Source organism: Podospora bellae-mahoneyi (assembly GCF_035222275.1).
Source record: "Podospora bellae-mahoneyi strain CBS 112042 chromosome 1 map unlocalized CBS112042p_1, whole genome shotgun sequence".
Lineage (NCBI taxonomy): Eukaryota > Fungi > Ascomycota > Sordariomycetes > Sordariales > Podosporaceae > Podospora > Podospora bellae-mahoneyi.
Window position 1 is genome coordinate 4964293 of NW_026946359.1, and position 18188 is coordinate 4982480.

At 51.6% G+C, this 18188-nt stretch overlaps 5 protein-coding genes across 5 annotated transcripts; all 5 read left to right on the plus strand.

Annotated features, from left to right (window-relative positions):
* Nucleotides 1–59: 59 nt before the first annotated feature.
* On the plus strand, nt 60–2385 carry QC761_114860 (uncharacterized protein; the record flags this gene model as incomplete). Its single annotated transcript, XM_062874764.1, has 4 exons — nt 60–493; nt 558–1497; nt 1555–2081; nt 2140–2385. The coding sequence occupies exons 1-4, from the start codon at nt 260–262 to the stop codon at nt 2383–2385; spliced, it is 1947 nt and encodes a 648-aa protein (XP_062737946.1). The 5' UTR covers nt 60–259.
* A 362-nt stretch (nt 2386–2747) lies between these two features.
* Nucleotides 2748–10610, plus strand: MEC1 (serine/threonine-protein kinase M1; the record flags this gene model as incomplete). Its single annotated transcript, XM_062874765.1, has 6 exons — nt 2748–3369; nt 3429–4060; nt 4113–5540; nt 5621–5869; nt 5921–8118; nt 8173–10610. 6 exons carry the CDS (start codon nt 2748–2750, stop codon nt 10385–10387), a joined length of 7344 nt encoding a protein of 2447 aa, XP_062737947.1. The 3' UTR covers nt 10388–10610.
* Nucleotides 10611–10770: 160 nt separating this feature from the next.
* On the plus strand, nt 10771–13205 carry QC761_114880 (uncharacterized protein). Its single transcript, XM_062874766.1, has 7 exons — nt 10771–10991; nt 11014–11234; nt 11464–11599; nt 11661–11765; nt 11832–11985; nt 12040–12785; nt 12842–13205. Exons 2-7 carry the CDS (start codon nt 11216–11218, stop codon nt 12849–12851), a joined length of 1170 nt encoding a protein of 389 aa, XP_062737948.1. The 5' UTR covers nt 10771–10991; nt 11014–11215; the 3' UTR covers nt 12852–13205.
* Nucleotides 13206–14829: 1624 nt separating this feature from the next.
* Nucleotides 14830–15538, plus strand: QC761_0016550 (uncharacterized protein; the record flags this gene model as incomplete). The annotated part of the gene is made up of 3 exons (XM_062872019.1): nt 14830–14856; nt 15002–15234; nt 15472–15538. 3 exons carry the CDS (start codon nt 14830–14832, stop codon nt 15536–15538), a joined length of 327 nt encoding a protein of 108 aa, XP_062737949.1.
* Nucleotides 15539–15724: 186 nt separating this feature from the next.
* Nucleotides 15725–17861, plus strand: QC761_114890 (uncharacterized protein; the record flags this gene model as incomplete). The annotated part of the gene is made up of 3 exons (XM_062874767.1): nt 15725–16265; nt 16325–17157; nt 17216–17861. The coding sequence occupies 3 exons, from the start codon at nt 15725–15727 to the stop codon at nt 17444–17446; spliced, it is 1605 nt and encodes a 534-aa protein (XP_062737950.1). The 3' UTR covers nt 17447–17861.
* Nucleotides 17862–18188: the final 327 nt, after the last annotated feature.

The window sequence follows — 18188 nt, forward strand, 5'->3', positions numbered from 1 at the left end:
TGAGCCACAAGCTTGTCGCGCCAGCGGGCGCCGGCTAATCCCCGGTCAGCGACACAGAGGCCCATTGCGCCAATGATAGGTCCCCCTGTTATCGATAATAGCGGGGACCTGGGACCATGATGGCAACTGACAGCGTTACAGTCCCCGTCAACGGGACGGGAGCTTTCTCATTGCGACAGCGCTCCCAGAACATAGCATCCTATTCCAGCGTGCAGTCTACATTTTTAACCAGCAGCACCACCAAGGACGACATCTCGCCATGCTGGACACTTTCGAAATTCTGACCACGTCCGGAGTGGTCCTCTGGTCAAGGACTTACGCCGCTGTCAGCCCATCCGTGGTCGACAACTTCATCAATGACATCTTTATCGAGGAGAAGAGTTCAGTTGCCGGCGCAAAGAACGGCGCTTCTGCCGCTGAGAACCCTCCGTACAAACATGACCAACACACTTTGCGCTGGACCTTCGAAAAGGAATTGGGCATCATTTTCGTGGTCGGTAGTACCTTACGGGCAATCTTTTCTACCCCTGAATTCAGCTGACCCTTTTGCTTGCTAGGCCGTGTACCGTTCTCTGCTCCACATCTCCTGGATCGATAAACTGGTCGACAACATCAGGGCTATCTTCGTTGGCCTCTACCGTGACGAGCTGACCAAGCCGAATACCACCATCGTCGAGTGCTTCACCTTTGACCAGTATTTTGACCAACAACTTCGAGAGCTTGAACAGGTCGGTGGCAAATCGGACACGCGTGCACTGAAAAGTGAAGTGTTATCCGAAGATACGGGCGATGAGCCTCCCTCCCCACCAAACAACCGCGGCCAACAAGCCCTCCGCGGGGTATCACCAGGCTCGAGTCCAAATGTTTCGCGCCCAGGTACCCCTAGTGCAAGCCATCTGCTGGTCGCCAAGGCTGGACCGGGGGCGAAATTGTCCAGAAGAGCGAGAAAAATGCAGAATACCACCTCAGCTCCAGCATCGTCTGGTGACGAAGGCCCGGCCAGGAAGGCCAAGGCCAAGCCAGTGAAGCGCGGGAGGAAATGGGATGCCGATGGGCTTGCTGATGAAGACGATGGTGTTCAGCTTGACTACTCGGTTCCCACCCTTACCAGTGATAGTGAAGCTGAGCTCGGTGCGAGACCAGGGGCCGTAGAAGAGGTGGACGCGTCGACATGGGGTTCCCAGACCAAGGGGAAGTTTGTCCTGAGAGACTTGGGCGATGAAGTCAACTCGATTCTGGCTGATGCCGATACGAAGAAGAATGTTGCTACCAAGACCGACGCGCCTAGTGGTCTCGTAGGCACTGGTCTCAGTGCTATCGGAGGCTTGTTCAGGAACGTGGTGGGCGGAAAGGTTTTGACAAAGCAAGACCTGGATAAAGCGATGAAGGGAATGGAGGAGCATTTGCTCAAAAAGAACGTTGCGCGCGAGGCGGCGATACGTCTTTGCGAGGGTGTTGAGAAAGAACTGGTGGGGGTGAAAACTGGCAGCTTTGAAAGTGCGTTGTGCCAATCCTTCAACCCCATTATGTCAGACCATGCTAACCTCGGTACAGGTATCAACGCAAGGATACAGAAAGCTATGGAGGCTTCCCTGACGAAAATGCTTACACCAACATCATCACTCGATCTCTTGAGAGAAATCGACGCGATTACCTCGCCTTCTGCGACATCGCTCCGCAAGGCCCGGCCATACGTCATGTCTATCGTCGGTGTCAACGGCGTAGGCAAGTCGACAAATCTCTCCAAAATCTGCTTCTTTTTGTTGCAGAACAAGTATAAGGTTCTCATTGCTGCCGGTGACACGTTCCGTTCCGGTGCCGTTGAACAGCTCGCTGTCCACGTGCGCAACCTGAAAGAATTGACTGCCCGTGAAGGTGGCCAAGTTGAGCTGTACCAGAAGGGCTATGGCAAGGATGCCGCTACTGTGGCCAAGGATGCCGTCGCGTATGCGGCACAAGAGGGATTCAACGTGGTTCTCATCGATACCGCGGGACGTAGACACAACGACCAAAGATTGATGAGCTCCCTAGAGAAGTTTGCCAAGTTTGCGCAACCAGACAAGATTTTGATGGTTGGCGAGGTACGTTTCCTTTTCTAGATGTTATTGATCTTATCACAGATGCTGACTCGGTCTATAGGCACTTGTCGGCACAGACTCCGTTGCTCAGGCCCGGAACTTCAATACGGCTTTCGGATCTGGTCGTTCCTTGGACGGGTTCATCATCTCGAAATGCGACACCGTCGGAGACATGGTCGGGACTTTGGTCAGCATCGTACATGCCACCAATGTTCCGGTTCTGTTCGTCGGCGTTGGCCAACACTACTCTGATTTGAGGAACTTCTCAGTCAAGTGGGCTGTTGAGAAGTTGCTGAGTAGTGCATGATTCCAGGTTACCAACAGCCTTGAAGACGTAGTTTAGTTGGATTATCGATACATAGACATTAATTGCTGTAATACTTGACCTTTGATATCTGTGAAAACATGGAAACTGATGCTGATTTTGGGGTAAAAGAAGTCGAAAGCAAATTCTCATTAGGGTTAGGGGTTTCAAGGAGTTGTTGCTACTTGCTCTCTCCAGTGAAAGTCAATTAAAGAGCTGTCACGTGTCCACGCGGCGCCACGCCTTTTGACCCCCGCGACGACCGCGTTCACTTTCAACTAAGCTTCCTGAACACCAAAACACCACGGTCCCGCCTCAAGTCACTCGCTTTCGGTCTGATCACGACCACGCCATGCTGAGGCAATATGACACCCGACTCGCGCGGCAGGACTGCCCGGCCCACACAGCATGGATTTAGCAACAATACGCTCCCCCATGGAGCGCCCCCTCCATCGACCCTCGCTGCCCAGATCGTAGAGAACATCTCGTCGACATCGCGAAAGTCGCACTTGAGCGACGCTTCGACCGAAGAACTGAAGCATCTTCAGAGTCTCGTGGAAAATTACAACGGCAAATCCGAAGACATCAAGACACCAGCAGAGCAAGTCGAGTACAATCATCTACTGGTGTACATGATCGGATCTGTCTCTCTCAAAGTCCTTTACTGGGACGACCCATTTTCAACCCAAGAGAAACTACACGAAGGCGCCATTGCAGCTTTCGGCTTCCTAAGAACCACTTTAATGGAGACGCCTTCCGTCTTGAAGTGCGCCACCGACGGGACGAAATACCTAAATATGGGCGAGGAGCCTCTGTGGCTATGGATATTTCCACGACTGCTCAAGATACTGGCACATAGGAGGGCGCGGGCTATCACTGGTCAAGTTGAAGCACTCTTCGATTACATCCTGGAGCTTGTAGAGGATAATGTGGGAATTTGGGACCTCGGTTTGCCGCTTATGCAGTACTTCCGTGCAACCCTTGACAGTAAGCCTACCTCTGATGTTCTTGGATATGGGAGAACAAGCCCACTAACCTTCCACTAGGTATTCTTGACATTTTTGACCCTAATTCCTCGACGACCAGAACTTCTCCTCTCCAAATCGAGCTGCCCCCAAGCGCATTTTTGAAATCAGTCTCTGAAACCCCGATCTTGAATTGCACATTCCCTCTCCAGGGTGAAGAAAATGCTATCCACTTTGCTACCAGCCTTCTTTCAATCATCCAACGCGCCATCATTCCCGGGCCTGAGGCCAATATCTCTGTTCTTTACGGCAATCATACCATCTGGGTCTTGGATCTTTTCCAGCCGCTCAGTCTCCTCGTGGCAACTTTGCCAGTCCCCTCGGAGACTAGGGTTTCGAAAATTGTTCAGATGTCTCTCGAGGTGGCAGAGGCATACAACGAACTTGGCGCCACGGATGCAATCTTCAAGCACAAGGCTAATGCCACTCTTGCTTTAGTATGCAACAACGTGATCAAAAATCCCCAACAACTACTCACCCAAGACGATGAAGGAGTAGATGCAAGGCGCGTGATGTGTCTTGCTTTTGTTCATCTAGCGAAAGCTGCCATTGCTCATGCACCAACATCAAGTCTTATCTCTTGTGGTCTTTTTGGGATTTCAAAAGTACTGACGATGGAGAATGCTGTCATTGGAGCTGATACGGATTTCTCAGTGAGTAAAACAATATGAGGTTGATGCTATAACTATGCTAACTCAAACCCAGCGAGCTGTCGAGCTTTTGGCGCAAGCAACCGTAAACCCAGCTTTCAAGGGCTTTACTGCTGAACTTCAAGCGGGCAACTTTGTGGATGCAGCACTGAAGCAACAGGTAGAAAAGCTTTTGGCCAAGAACAATCTGCCACAAGCATCCTCACAACCTCCACCGAAACGTAGGAAAACAGACTCTTCATCAGTGGCGTCCGGAGTTCTGGGTGATATTCATGGGCAACTCTGCCAGCTACTCGAGACAGATCCGGAAATGGACCTCGGAGATATCTTGAACCATTTAGCGGACGCCTACCCTCAGCTTAGCGAGGCCGATCAGTGCTGGCTTATTGAACTTATATCACGTCTGTTCTGCGCGGCAGATAATACATTGACAGTTCACAAGCACAGCACTTCCTCGACTCTCAAATTCCGGTGTTTGTATTGCTTTGGTACCAGCAATATGACGCCGGTCTCAGGTTATGATGCGGATATCAAGAACCTCGCACTAAGCTCTTTCAGTAAATTAATTCTGTTGCAAGAATTTGTCGAATCCAGGCGGCCTCGTATCTTTGCGATGATAGCTCTTCGACGAATAGCTAGGCACGTACCGAATGGGGAGTTTTGGGACAATGGAAAGTCGGCTCCTGGGAAGTGGTGCCTACAATCTCTGAGCAGCTCGATCAGAGAGCTTCGTATTGCTGCTGGACGGGCGTTGCCCATTTTTCTTGCCAATTTCTCAGCCACCGAGGTGGATAACAGCGTTATCAAAAGAAACACGGCCCGTACTATCGGACTTCTCAAATCAATATCTGACCAAAACGTCATCTCCTTGCAGGAAACTTGCATCATGGCATGGGGCCAAGTTGGGCGAGTGGTGGCGGACACGGAGTTGAACCTCGTCCTCGTCAAACTGGTCGAGTATCTCGGGCACCACAACATGATGGTATCAACCGTTGCGTTCAACGAGATTATGAACCTCGCGGAATCTCATGATGTGACGATTGCCAGCCTCTTCCGGCCTTTCTGGCCAAGTTTGGCGTTTTCAGTCGTCAAGGACCTCGTGTCAAGGCCACAGACCACACAGCTGGTTGCTGAACTTCTTCAGATAAGTGTTCATAACCTTTTGAAGATGTTGCAAAAGCATGCGTTGCCGTGGTTGGTTCTCGGCAAAAAACGCGAGGTCATTCAAAAGATTGCTGAAGCAAGGGGTGAGAAGGACTGCTGGCAGCCTTGTGTGGATGCTGAAAACCTACCGTCTATACTTGCACTTCTCCTTGTACAAGACGTGCCGAACGTGGAATCGTACGCGATGGAGCTGCTTCAACATACATCTGCGCATCTTAACAAGTCTCCCCTGGTGGATTTACTTCGAACGGGGCCCATGATGATTGCTTTAGAGTTGTTCAAATATGCCGCCGCTGCGAACGACGATCGAAAGCCTCAGGTAAGGATTCTTCAGGTTTTTGTTTTTTTCCTTTTCTTTTTTTTGGCTATCTTGAGAGCTTCATGACTGACAGTTACTAGGTACGAACAGCACTTGTCACAATGGCGAACCTGATCACCGGAACGCCAAAGGACAAAAAGATGAGCAAGACAGATGTTATCGGGCGCTTTCTTCAACCCTATGCCTTGGGCGTTGCTACGCGGCTAGTCGAGAACATCAATGATTCTCACAATGTGCATCCTCCTCCACAGGAGCGAAAATTGTGCATTCGCGCAATGGAGGTAATGATTAGGGTGTGTTCTTCATACGCCAGCATTGCCCGTACCCAAGTAAGTAAAGCAAAGCGTCAGCTTGCGAGACTTTCTCTAATATATCGACAGATATCGGCTTGCTTGGTGACTGCGCTGGCCCATGATGAACTCCGGTCAGCAGCCTTTTCATGTTGGGCATCCATGCTCACGTGTATGGAGGACACCGACCTGGAAGCACTACTCGAAGCGACGTTTTACCTTATCAGGTTCTACTACAGTTCCTGCGATGAAGAAACCAAACAATTCCTCAAGTCTCTGTTGCAAGATCTGCTCTCTAAGAACAGACAGATCATCATGGAGTACTCCATCAAGCTTCCCTCGCTCGGTGAAATTGATGAGCTGCGGGATATCAGTGAGGAAGTCGAAGGCCTTCGCCCACGCTTGACGATCAAGGAGACCTTTGCCGTATTCTCACAGCGTTTGGCCCATGAAAACCCCGGTGTTGTCGAGTACGCGTTGACTGAACTGGTGCCATATCTGGAGAAGCACCAGGAATATCTCCAAACCTCAGCCATTAGCGAACGTCCCGATGCTATCCTCACAACCTTGACTCGTTCAATCTTGGACTGCTCGGTCAAGTACAACGGATGGCAACCATCTATTACGCGGTCATGCGCTGAAGCTCTCGGGCTCATAGGTTGCTTGGACTCCAATCGTCTGGAAACTACACGGGAGCAGCAACACATTGTCGTCATTCACAACTTTGAGGACGCAAGCGAGACCACTGACTTTGTGGCCTTTGTGCTGGAGAATGTCCTGGTCAAAGCCTTCCAGTCGACAACCGACACCAAATTCCAGGGATACCTCTCTTATGCCATGCAGGTTCTCCTCGAGAGAACCGACTTTAAAGTTGCCTTCCAGATGGCTGGTGAAGGAGAAAGCGAGCCGGTCTATAGGAGATGGCTCGCCTTTGCGGAAAGCACTCGCGAAACCCTTATCCCGCTTTTATCTTCCTCCTTCTTGCTTGCGCCCTTGCCTAAGCAGTCCACTGAATACCCAATCTTCAAACCAGGGAAGAAGTCATATTCCGCATGGCTCAAAGCTATCGTGTTTGATCTGCTGCGCTGCACTCAGAACGCTTTTAGTGAGATGATCTTTGAGCCGCTGTGCCGATTGATCAAGGTCAAAGATCTCACGGTTACTGAATTTTTGCTGCCTTTTGTAGTCATGCATGTCATCCTAGGTCAACCGGACTCTTCGGTGTTCAGTCCAAAGATCAAGGCTGAGTTGTTGGCTATTCTGAAATACCACCCGCCAAGCACAGCCTCGTATGTCGAGAAGGAGCAGACAAAGCTCTATTACCAGGCGGTGTTCCGCATTATCGACTACTTCAAGAGATGGCTGCAAATTAGGAAACTGAAGGCGACCACGCCAAGGGCCCAGAAACAGGTCGCCTGGGTTGAGGATGTTCTCGACTCTCTCGATCCAAAGTTGCTTTCGCAGCGAGCTGTCGATTGCGGTGAGTATGCCAGAGCTCTTTACTTTCTGGAGCCGCACCTGGAGAATCTCGATAAGAAAAAGCCACAGGAAGTACGGCAAGTCGACGAAGACTATCGGTTGCGTGACACTCTTCAGAACATTTACACGCAAATCGACGACCCAGATGGTTTGGAAGGTGTCTCGGCTCATCTGGGTACGGTCACTTTGGACCAGCAAGCCCTCAACCATCGGAAAGCTGGCCGCTGGACAGCAGCCCAGACATGGTATGAGATTCGACTGGCGGAATCTCCCGAGGACACTGATATTCAGGTTGATCTCCTCACCTGTCTCAAAGAATCAGGCCAGCATGACGTTTTGCTCAACTACGTGGAGGGCATGAAGAGGTCTCCAGCGACGGTCAACAGGATAGCGCCCTTTGCGGTGGAAGCCTCGTGGGCCACGGGGCGGTGGGAAACACTGGAGAAGTACCTTGGGCTTTACAATGCAGGCGATGTTTCGGAGGTTTTCGATCTTGGGGTTGGGCAAGCTTTGCTTTCGCTGAAGAAGAGGGATATGGGGGGATTCAAGGAGCATATCCAGATTTTGCGGGACAAGGTGGCGGGGTCAATGACTTACTCGGCGACGTCGTCGTTGAGGGCTTGCCATGAGGCTATGCTGAGATGTCATGTGCTAAGCGATCTTGAGATGATTGCTAGCAATAAGGCTTTGGAAGGTGACAATCAGGCGGTTCTTGCGACGCTGGATCGGAGGTTGCAGGTGCTTGGTGCTTATGTTGGGGATAAGCAATATTTGCTTGGTGTGAGGAGGGCGGCTATGGAGTTGATGAGGTATGTTATCCCCTGGAGTCCTGATGCTGGAGTTTGGGTTACTGACCTTTGCAGACCGAAATATGGCAACGAGGATATATCGGCACTCTGGCTCCTGAGCGGTAAGCTGGCGAGGAAGGCCGGCTCCATGCATCAGTCGTTCAACGCAGTGCTGCATGCTCAACAACTCGGCGATGCTTCTGCTATCATTGAGAACGCTCGTCTGCTGTACAAGGATGGACATCATCGCAAAGCTATTCAGATACTGGAGATGGCGATCAAGGAGAACTCCTTCGTCGACAAAGCAGTTGGACCCGTTCCTCCGAGCTCGGCCAGAAGCCAAGAGTCCCATCGCAATATGTTAACGGCGACAGCGCAGCTTCTTTTGGCCAAATGGCTTGATTCCACCGGCCAAACGCATGCGGGCGCATTGCGGGCACAGTATCAGCAAGCAGCCAAGACGCATTCACGCTGGGAGAAGGGTCATTACTACCTCGGACGTCATTACAAGAAGCTTCTGGAGTCAGAGAAAGGCCTGGATCCGGAGCAACAGAGTGATGAGTACATCACTGGAGAGACAGCCAAGCTCGTCATTGAGAATTATCTCCGTTCGCTCAACTTTGGGTCAAAGTACATTTCTCAAACCTTTCCCCGAATTCTGACGCTATTCCTGGAACTCGGATCTCAGGTCAACAAAACTCCAGACGGCAAGGTGACGTTTTCCAGAGAATTGTACCAGCGACGACGTGACATTCTCACTGAGCTCTGCGCAAAATTCCACAAACAACTGGAGACCATGCCTGCATATATTTGCTATACATCCTTGCCTCAAATCACTGCCCGGATAGGGCACCCAAACCCGGATGTCTTCAAAGTACTGGAGGACATGATTGTCAGGGTGGTGAACGCCTATCCTAGGCAGGCCCTCTGGAACATCTTCCCTTTCATGGCGAATCCCAGCAGACAGCCAAACGACCGCCAAAGGAGGGCAATCAAGATATTGAACACGATCAAGACGTCCAGCCCGGACATTAAGGCGTTTTTGAGAGCAGGGGAGAAGCTAGCCGAACAACTGCTCGTGGCTTGCAACAATGGACACTTTCAGAGCAACAGGACAACGACGGCGAGCATCACTAGGGATTTGTTCTTTAACCACAAGTGCACGCCTTGCCCGCTAGTCGTTCCGGTTGAGACCAGTTTGACTGCCACGTTGCCGACTTTGACAGACAATGTCAGGAGGCACAAGCCATTTTCTCGGGATGCTGTCACGATTGAGGCGTTCCTTGACCATGTCTTGGTTTTGGGGTCACTGGCAAAGCCACGGAAGTTGACAGCCCGTGGATCAGATGGCAAGCTTTATGGTCTACTGATCAAACCCAAGGATGATCTGCGTACAGACCAGCGCCTAATGGAATTTAACTCGCTCATCAATCGCTCGCTCAAACGGGACGTGGAATCCAGCCGAAGGCAGCTCTACATCAGGACATATGCTGTCACGCCCCTCAACGAAGAATGCGGCATCATCGAATGGGTCGACGGGCTGAAGACATTGCGCGAAATTTTGCTGAGCATCTATAGGGGGAGGAACATCTCGCCAAACTACACCCAGCTTGCGCAACTGATGAAGCAGGCTTGCGCCGGGGACAACAACACACACATCTATACCGAGACGATCATCGGGATGTTCCCGCCCGTGTTGGGGGAGTGGTTCGTCTCGCAGTTTCCCAACCCTTCGTCTTGGTTTGCGGCGAGGCTGAAGTACACGCGGTCGTGTGCGGTCATGTCGATGGTGGGGACGATTCTCGGGTTGGGTGACCGGCACGGAGAGAATGTCTTGCTTGAGGAGGGGAACGGGGGCGTTTTCCACGTGGATTTCAACTGTCTTTTTGACAAGGGGAGGACATTTACCCAGCCCGAGTGTGTGCCGTTCAGGTTGACGCACAATATGCAGTATGCCATGGGGGTGTATCGGTATGAAGGGCCATTTAGGCACTGCAGCGAGCTGACGTTGAGAATACTCAGGCAACAGGAGGAGACGTTGATGAGTATTTTGGAGGCGTTTATTTATGATCCGACGCTGGATCTGCAGAGGGGGAGCAAGAGGACGAAGGAGGTGGTCAAGTTGAATCCTACGAGTGTGGTGGCGAGCATTAAGAGGAAGGTGGAGGGGTTGCTGCCGGAGGAGAGCATACCGCTGGGGGTGGAGGGGCAGGTGGATATGCTGATCAAGGAGGCGACCAACCCGAGGAATTTGGCGGCGATGTATATTGGGTGGTGCCCGTTTTTGTAAATCCTTGGATAAAATATGGGATATTGTATGAGCGGGGTGGTGGTTATGAATAGCGAGTTTTTGGGAAGGTGAGCATAGCGGTTATTTAAGGGGGTGTTGGTTTAGGAAGGTATTTAGATGGATAGTGTTCGTAGAGATTGGTGATATCTCAGTCAATGGATTCGTTCTAGTTGACATAACTTCTATCAGTCTGTTGCGTTTCCTCGAAATAGCAAATGACACACTCGACCTTCACAATGCAAACAATCATCCTGGAGGGCCATTCCCAGATTGTTGATGACAGCGGGTTAACCCCTGAAATCCAAACAAACGGCGGGTTGGCTGGTTATCAATGATCGCTCAGCCCGCCTAGCGCAACACAACGCTTGGGCCTGGATTTCACCGTTCATTCCACCTCCCTCCAGATAGGTCGTACCTTCTCTCCTCGCAAAAAAGAACTGTGGAACAGCTGGGATTTCTGCCTGGTTTTTCCAACTTTTTTCATCGACGGTCAGAAGAAAGTCTGTCTCGATTTTCTTTGAGAAAACTTTTCACCTCTTTTCCAGAAATCTTTCTGGCAAGCTTTGTTGTGTGTTGAAATATTGGTCGGATCGACCCATTCACTGTCTACAGCACGCTCTCGCTAAGCTCACTGTCTTCTATCCAATCTCACCCACTCAGCAACGCGCAATAGACGCGTCCATCTTCCAGTCTCCAACACGACAGAGAAAAGGAAGCGATTGGGAAGCTATTCTGCAGCGATTCGACACGTTTTCTGCTTTGAATAGAGGATCTCAACAATCTCAGCAATCCTAACAGAATCGGCTTGATCACTGAAAGTCGGTCAAGATGTCTGGTTATCGTGTTGGTATGTCCTTCTCTTGATGGTGCATCTCTTCTTTCCTATCGCATGATGGGTTTTCACCATTGTCAGTCTGCCTTGGTCATACCACATTGCTCACGAGATGCTCTTTTCCAACTTTGACATTTTACCTCTTGTCATTTTGGATTCATCAGCAGCCAACCTCGTCGACGTCACTTTCCTTCCACCTCCGCTCCACCCCCATCGTGTTTAACATGATCTAACCCATCCACAGAGAGAGCCACTACCGGCCGTGCCGGGTGCAAAGACCCCGTCTGCAAGAAGGAAAACATCAAGATTGAAAAGGGCCAGCTCCGGTTTGGAGTCTGGGTGACCATCATGGAGCATGGGAGCTGGGCCTGGCGTCATTGGTATGTCTAATTATATCCACCCCTTTTCTGTTGGAATTGATGTCCTAACGAATTCACACAGGGGCTGCGTCTCTGGTGAGACCATCTCCAACTTGCAGGAGTATCTCAGCAAGGACAAGAACGGTGAATACAACTGGGATATGCTTGATGGCTGGGAGGAGTTGGAGTAAGTTTGACTATTGTCTGGTGGTAATGTGGCGGTTGGGTGTGGAAAACTAATGAAGCATACTAGGGAGTACCCTGATTTGAGGCAGAAGGTCCAGAGGGTTCTTAACCAGGGACATATCGATGCTGAGGATTTCAATGGCGACCCCGAATTCAACGTACCTGGACAGAAGGGAATTCGCCCGCGTCAGCCCCGGAAGAAGAAGAACGCTGAGGAAGAGGTGAGCTGCGCTTTGCCGGGGGTTGGTGTTAACCGATGGCTGACCGTGATATAGGAGGGCAATGGAGCTGAGGCTGCAGAGACTCCTGCCAAGAAGCGTGCTGCTAAGCGTGGCCGCAAGAAGGCTGATGAAGACGAAGCTGAGGCTGAAGCCGAGACCGAGGCTCCTGTTGCGAAGAAGGCTAAACGTGGTGGCAAGAAGGCTGCTGCTGCTGCTGTTGAAGACGAGGATCAAGTTTTGGCTGATGCTGAGCCGGCTGAGGAGCAAGAGAAACCCAAGAAGAAGGCTGCTCGTGGCAAGAAGGCTGTTGCTGCTGTTAAGGAAGAGGACGAAGAGGAAGCTGCGCAGCCCAAGAGAAGAGGTGCTGCTCGTGGCAAGAAGGCGGCGCCTGTTTACAAGGAGGAGGAGGAGGAAGAGGAGGAGCAAGACGAGGATGAAATTGTTGAGAAGCCCAAGCGTGTTGCCCCTGCCAAACGTGGAGCTAAGGGGAAACAGGCAAAGGAGCCTGAGCCGCAAGCTGAGCCAGAGTCCGAGGCGACACCCGAGGAGGACGAGGAGGAGGTTGTCGAGAAGCCGAAGCGTGCTGCTCCTGCCAAGCGTGGAGCTCGGGGCAAGAAGGCGAAGGATGCCGAGCCTGAGCCTGAGGTTGAGGCCGATGCGGAGGTTGATGCTGCGCCGGAGGAGGCCGAGGTTGAGGGGAAGGTCGCTCCCAAGAAGCGAGGAGGCCGGAAGCCCAAGGCCAAGGCTGCCGATGCCGATGGTGAAGCTGCTCCTGCCCCAAAGAAACGTGGTAGAAAGGCGTAAGTTTTTTTTTGCAGGGTGTTGCTTGATGGGGACTGATGCTAACTGTCAGCAGGGCTGCCTAGAGTTGATGTACTCAACACACTTTACCCGTCGTCAACACTTGATATGTTTTTTTTTTGGCGAGGCAGGTAGTGGACTTTTCTTGTTGGCACAATTTGCTGGGTTCATTTTTTTTTCTTTTTCACGATGAGCTCTTCAATGCGATGATATATGGCTTTGGCCCCTCAGAGGAGGAGCTATGGTTGCCACTACAGCACCGGCCGCCGGATTTTATTCAAAGCAGGAAGAGCACACAGAATTTGGCGGCGGCATAATACCTGGGTGGGTGTATCATACTGTTTTTTTTTCCTACTTTTTTTCTTGTCAGAGTAACCCATATTTTTCCATAGGAGGAAATACATTGTGATCGTCTGCAACTGATTTCATTGTGTGCCGATCTGCCATCTGTCATTTTTATCATCACTTGGCCCGGTAGCTGGCTGGGTCAACGATCTGTTGACCTGTGCTAGGTGCATGTTCGGGATCTACAGGAACAAAAAAAAACAATGTGAAACGAAACAGAAGTGGGACTCTTTTTTCGTTTGAGAGGGGAGGGAATAAGTACACTATGGGTTTCGCTAATCTGAGCGGCGTGGTAGGTTGGTTGGATTCATGGGCCGAGCCGAAAGGGAGGGGGGATCATTTGTGCCGTAGAAGTGTGTGTTGAACTATGTTTACTCTCCTATCATGATGAGGAGGGAAGGGGGGCCACATTTTTTTGAGACAGCCAGTCCGGATTTCAAACTGCATTATACTGATGTGGATTCAATATGGTTTGGTCATGATGGGCGGTTTGAGTGCATGATGTTGTGCTTGCTGCTGCTCGATTTCGGAAGTTGGATGATTGATGCCCAACCTACGACGATAAAGTTGATGATCTGAATCGAGATGTTCTCTGAACTTCCATTTTTGCCCCTTGGGCATCGAGACTAAAGCTCGTGATAATGACATCGGCATTTGTCTGCTCTCGTGTGATGCAAAAATGTCGGCAAGTCTAGTCACGGCTTGTCTACTAGTGTTAAAATGGACAGGATTTCTGGAAGAATCTCGTTTGCTGCCGAATATGCACTATTGCGTCACCTGTCTTGGAGGTGTGGGTGTGGGTGAAAGATGTCTTGGATTATACACGAGACTTTTTGGGGTAGGTAGGCGGGGGGGCCGATGGGCGAAGCTACGTGAAACGGGGATTTCTCAAGTTTTTGAACAAAAAAAAGTTGGTGTTTTGGACAGGGTGTTAGAGAGATCTGTTATAATGAGTTTGTTATATGAGAATTTGGTGAGAGATGCCAGGTTGATTCGAAGCAACTGTAAGTATCCGGTGTTGCCGACGAAAGTGAATCGATGATGTATGACCAGGCTTTCGTCCATGGTGGGGTTATCTGCTGGAAAGGAGGGGCTGGGGGAGAGTGAGGGGCTGCAACTTTTTTTGCTTGCGGCCATCATGATAGTAGTGTAGGTAGCACTGATGAGATGAACCAATTGTGAGAGAGAACATAGCGCTTCTTCACCAGGCCAGAGACATCTGATTGTTGGCCCGCATTAGTCCGGCTGGCTGAGTCTGCCATCCGGTGGGGGTGCTGTCCTGCTGCGACGTCCCTCGTGCCTCTGGAGAAGCTTGTGACGCCTGTGTCACCGACGGGCTTTGGTCTGGGCTGGTTGTGACACTTTACCGCACTCCTGCAGAGGGATCTGGTGAGGTTGATGGAGGATTGCGAGGGGAGAGAGGACATCGCATGTTTGAGAAACATCGAGATAAAGCCTAGTAGACGCAAGAAAACACAGTGCATCCGATAGCAGTATACACTGTAATGGCGGGTAAACTGCCTACTAGCGCACAGTGTCAAGACGCCGCAATGGCTCGTGCCAACGTCTGTGGACCCCACCATAGATTGGGGTCTTTCAAAGCGTTGGAAAGTCAACAATCAAGACTCTCCCACTGCCTGACCGTCATGCTTCATCAAACATCGCCGGTAGTCATGGTATTCATTCCTTACAAACACTATGAATGAGCCCAAAACCAGGCTGATTGTTGGTTACATAAGTTGAAAGGGAATGTAGGCGCCGATCTAGGCGCACTAGACTAGCTAAGGCGCAGGGAAGCTGTGGGATGACGACGTTGGTTTGAGCCCAAATTAAATCCCGAACAATTGGCTGGCACCGCCAACCAGGCCAGACCCTGAAACTCGTCGTCAGTCAGGCCCAGCGGCAGGGAAAGCAGTTAATACCCAGAGGCTGGCCAACAGGCCCGCCCGTCTCTGCAACGACTGCGACCACTTTCTGTTTCCATTCTCGAAGCATCATCTCAGTTCTTAATACCAGCCCAGGCCCCGTGGGCTTCTTCTCCGCCTTCCCACCACCCTTCACCTCATCGGTTGCGCACACCGTCGACCATTTCCATTTCCCACTGTGAGAAGTAAGACCTAGCCGACCACCAAGCCGAAAAGTGACAAGTGAAGAGGAGAAAAGGCATAAGCCTGGTTTGTCTGCCAAGTTCACTGTTCAAGATTGGTCACTGCCTGCGTTGGACCCCGCCTTGGCTCGCACTTGGCCACTCTCAGTACAGGAGTCCTCCAACACCCCGGAGCCGACCAACGTCACAGCCTCGAGCAGGCTGAACACCTTTTCCCACCGCACAATCTCCAGGTTTTTCTGCGGAAAGTCCGGAGACATCCGCAACTTTGGCTCTTTCAAGTTTTCTACACACTCTTGACAGAAGACTAGCTCTTGTTGTGTTTCAAGCCCATCTCACGACCCCGCCTTCTCAGTCTCTGTGACCCAGCGGTCTTGAGTTCTTCCAACCTCCACCTGCCAGGTCAGCATACCCCGCTCCACCGCTAGGCCGGCCAGAAAAGCTCACCATCTGCCACAGAAAGAACGCACCAAACACCAAGCAACAATGTCCAGCAGAAGCCGTGTCGAGTTCGACGAGCGCGAGTACGTTCGGGACGCACCTCCTCCTCGTCGTGCCCCCGTCCGTGAATATGACGACTACCGTGACCCCGCAAGGGTCCCCGCTTTCATGTTGCGGGAGGAGAGGCCAAATCAAGCCGGCCAGTTGGTGCTCAGGGCAAGAGAGGTCGAGACCATGGAGCGCCAGAGGCCGAGATCTCCCAGCCCGGAGATTCGGATGAGGGAGCGCATTGTTCAGCGGGCCAGAAGCGTCAGCCCAGGCCCAAGGCGAGTAGAGGAGGATATCCGGATCCGCCAGGTTGAAAGGACACGCGAGCCCAGCCGGGCCCCTTCGGAGAGAATTCGCTATGTTGAGAGGCCCCGTTCCCCATCGCCTTCGATCCACGAGCGCATCCGCATCACAGATCGGAGAGAAGAGCGCCGGAGCCCAAGCCCGGCTCCTCCGCCGCCGCCGCCGCAGCCCCAGGTCATCAAGGGCCCTACTATCGAGAGAGAGGTTATTACACATTACCGCGATATTGACCATGGTGAGTCATCCACTACGGCGGTCGTCCCAAGCTGAACTAGTTGTACTAACTCATCCTAGGCATGGTTGTAGCCCGCCCGCCGTCGCCTCCTCAGCGTCACGAGCACCGTGATACTGAGATAGACATTTATACTAATCGCAAGGGTACCACCGAGGTGGACATTCACAAGCACACCCACTCGCACAGCCGCGGCCGGTCTGTAGAGCGGCCCTCCCGTCCCGTTGTCCACGCCTACGAGGACGACCTGGTGGTCTCCACGAACAAGCACCTCCATGTGGACATTGAGCGTCGCCGGAGCATCTCCCGTGGCCGTCGCGCTCACTCGGCCGCACCCCCTGTTATCGACTACGACGACGAAGCTTACGAGATCAAGTCCCGGATTGATGCGCGCGGCAAGATGGGCGAGGCCTGGAACGGCATCACCAAGGATTGGACCATCGTCGATGTGCCTCCCGGAACCGAGCGTGTGCGCATGGATGGTGCCGGTGGCGCCTCTGCTGAGGTGACATGGCAAAAGTACAGCGGTGTTCGCCGGGCCAAGTTCATCCCTGACCGTGACGAGAAGAGCGTTGTTTCCGAGACCTCCACCACTATCTCGGACGCCCGTGACCGCAACCGTGACCGCGACATTGAGCGGGAGAGGCGGTTGAGTGTGCAGATCATTGACAAGGACCGCCGGGATCGTGACGATTATGAGAAGATTACCGATCGCCGTCTCACCATTTCCAAGTCGAGAACGAACTCTCCTGCGCCGCCTCCCCCCCAGCAGCGTCGCAGTGAGACCTGGACTGAGATCACCAAGGACTTGGTTTGCCGGGAGGCTATTCAAGAGATGGGCTATGAGTATGAGGAGACCGAGTACTTTTACTACATTATCGACTTTTTGGCTCACGTAAGTTCACACTCACCTTTTCTACATGCTGCCGATAGATTACCAACGCCCTAAACAGGAGGAGGTTGTCCGTCTTGTGAACCTCTCGGACCGCATCCGCCAGTCCCGCAAGGACCGCGCCAGAGAGATCCAGTACGAGCGCGAGTGGCGCGATGAGTGGGAGCACCGTCACCACCACAGCCACAGCCACAGCAGCAGCAGACACCGTCTGGATGACGAGCGCGTGGTCGAGCGTGAGATCATCTACGACAGCCACCGTCACCCAGGCGGTCGCCAATATCGTTACTAAAAGCCCGGCATGATACGACTTTGGTGACTTTGGGGATGATGAATCACTGATGATGATGAATGTGTGATGACGTCTTGCTGTTATAGAAACTTTTTGTTTTGTTGTTTCTGGAAAAGGATGATGATTGTGTTTTGGATGATACCAACCACCAATGCATGGTTAATAATGAGCTTGAAGAGTTGACCAGTGGTCATCGTCATGGAAGGAGACAAGAAGTGGATGGGTGGACTTTTGTTTTCTAGTTTTGGATATTGTTTTCATGTTGGTCTTTTATCATGGTCATGTTTTGGTTTGATGTCTTGCGAGTTTTTTTGGTTATTTTTTAACGACTTTTATGATTACATACATACATTAACTAGCGAGTTGTGAAAAAAAGAGAGAGAGAAATGCTTTGAAATATCTTGATGATCCTTGTGGTGACATTTTTGAGAGAGGGACTTGACATTCGTTCCAAAGCATGAACCTAGATCCTCTTGAGACTACAGAGTTATGGCATGTTTTGTAATATAGTGAAGATTTGTGTCCTTCCTCATATCGAAGTCTGCGCTATTATATTGACTTGCCGAGCCAGTTTTCCACCGTAAATACCAGGCCTTGCAATCCCGCTTGTTGAAAAGAACAGACCGAAAAATGGTGTCATCGCCAGCCCATCAGCAGAGGATCATCCGACCGAGAGGGAGGCAACAACACCTTCGCTAGAACGGTGCCATTCACGCCGCCCTATTCTCGTCGGGCCGACAGA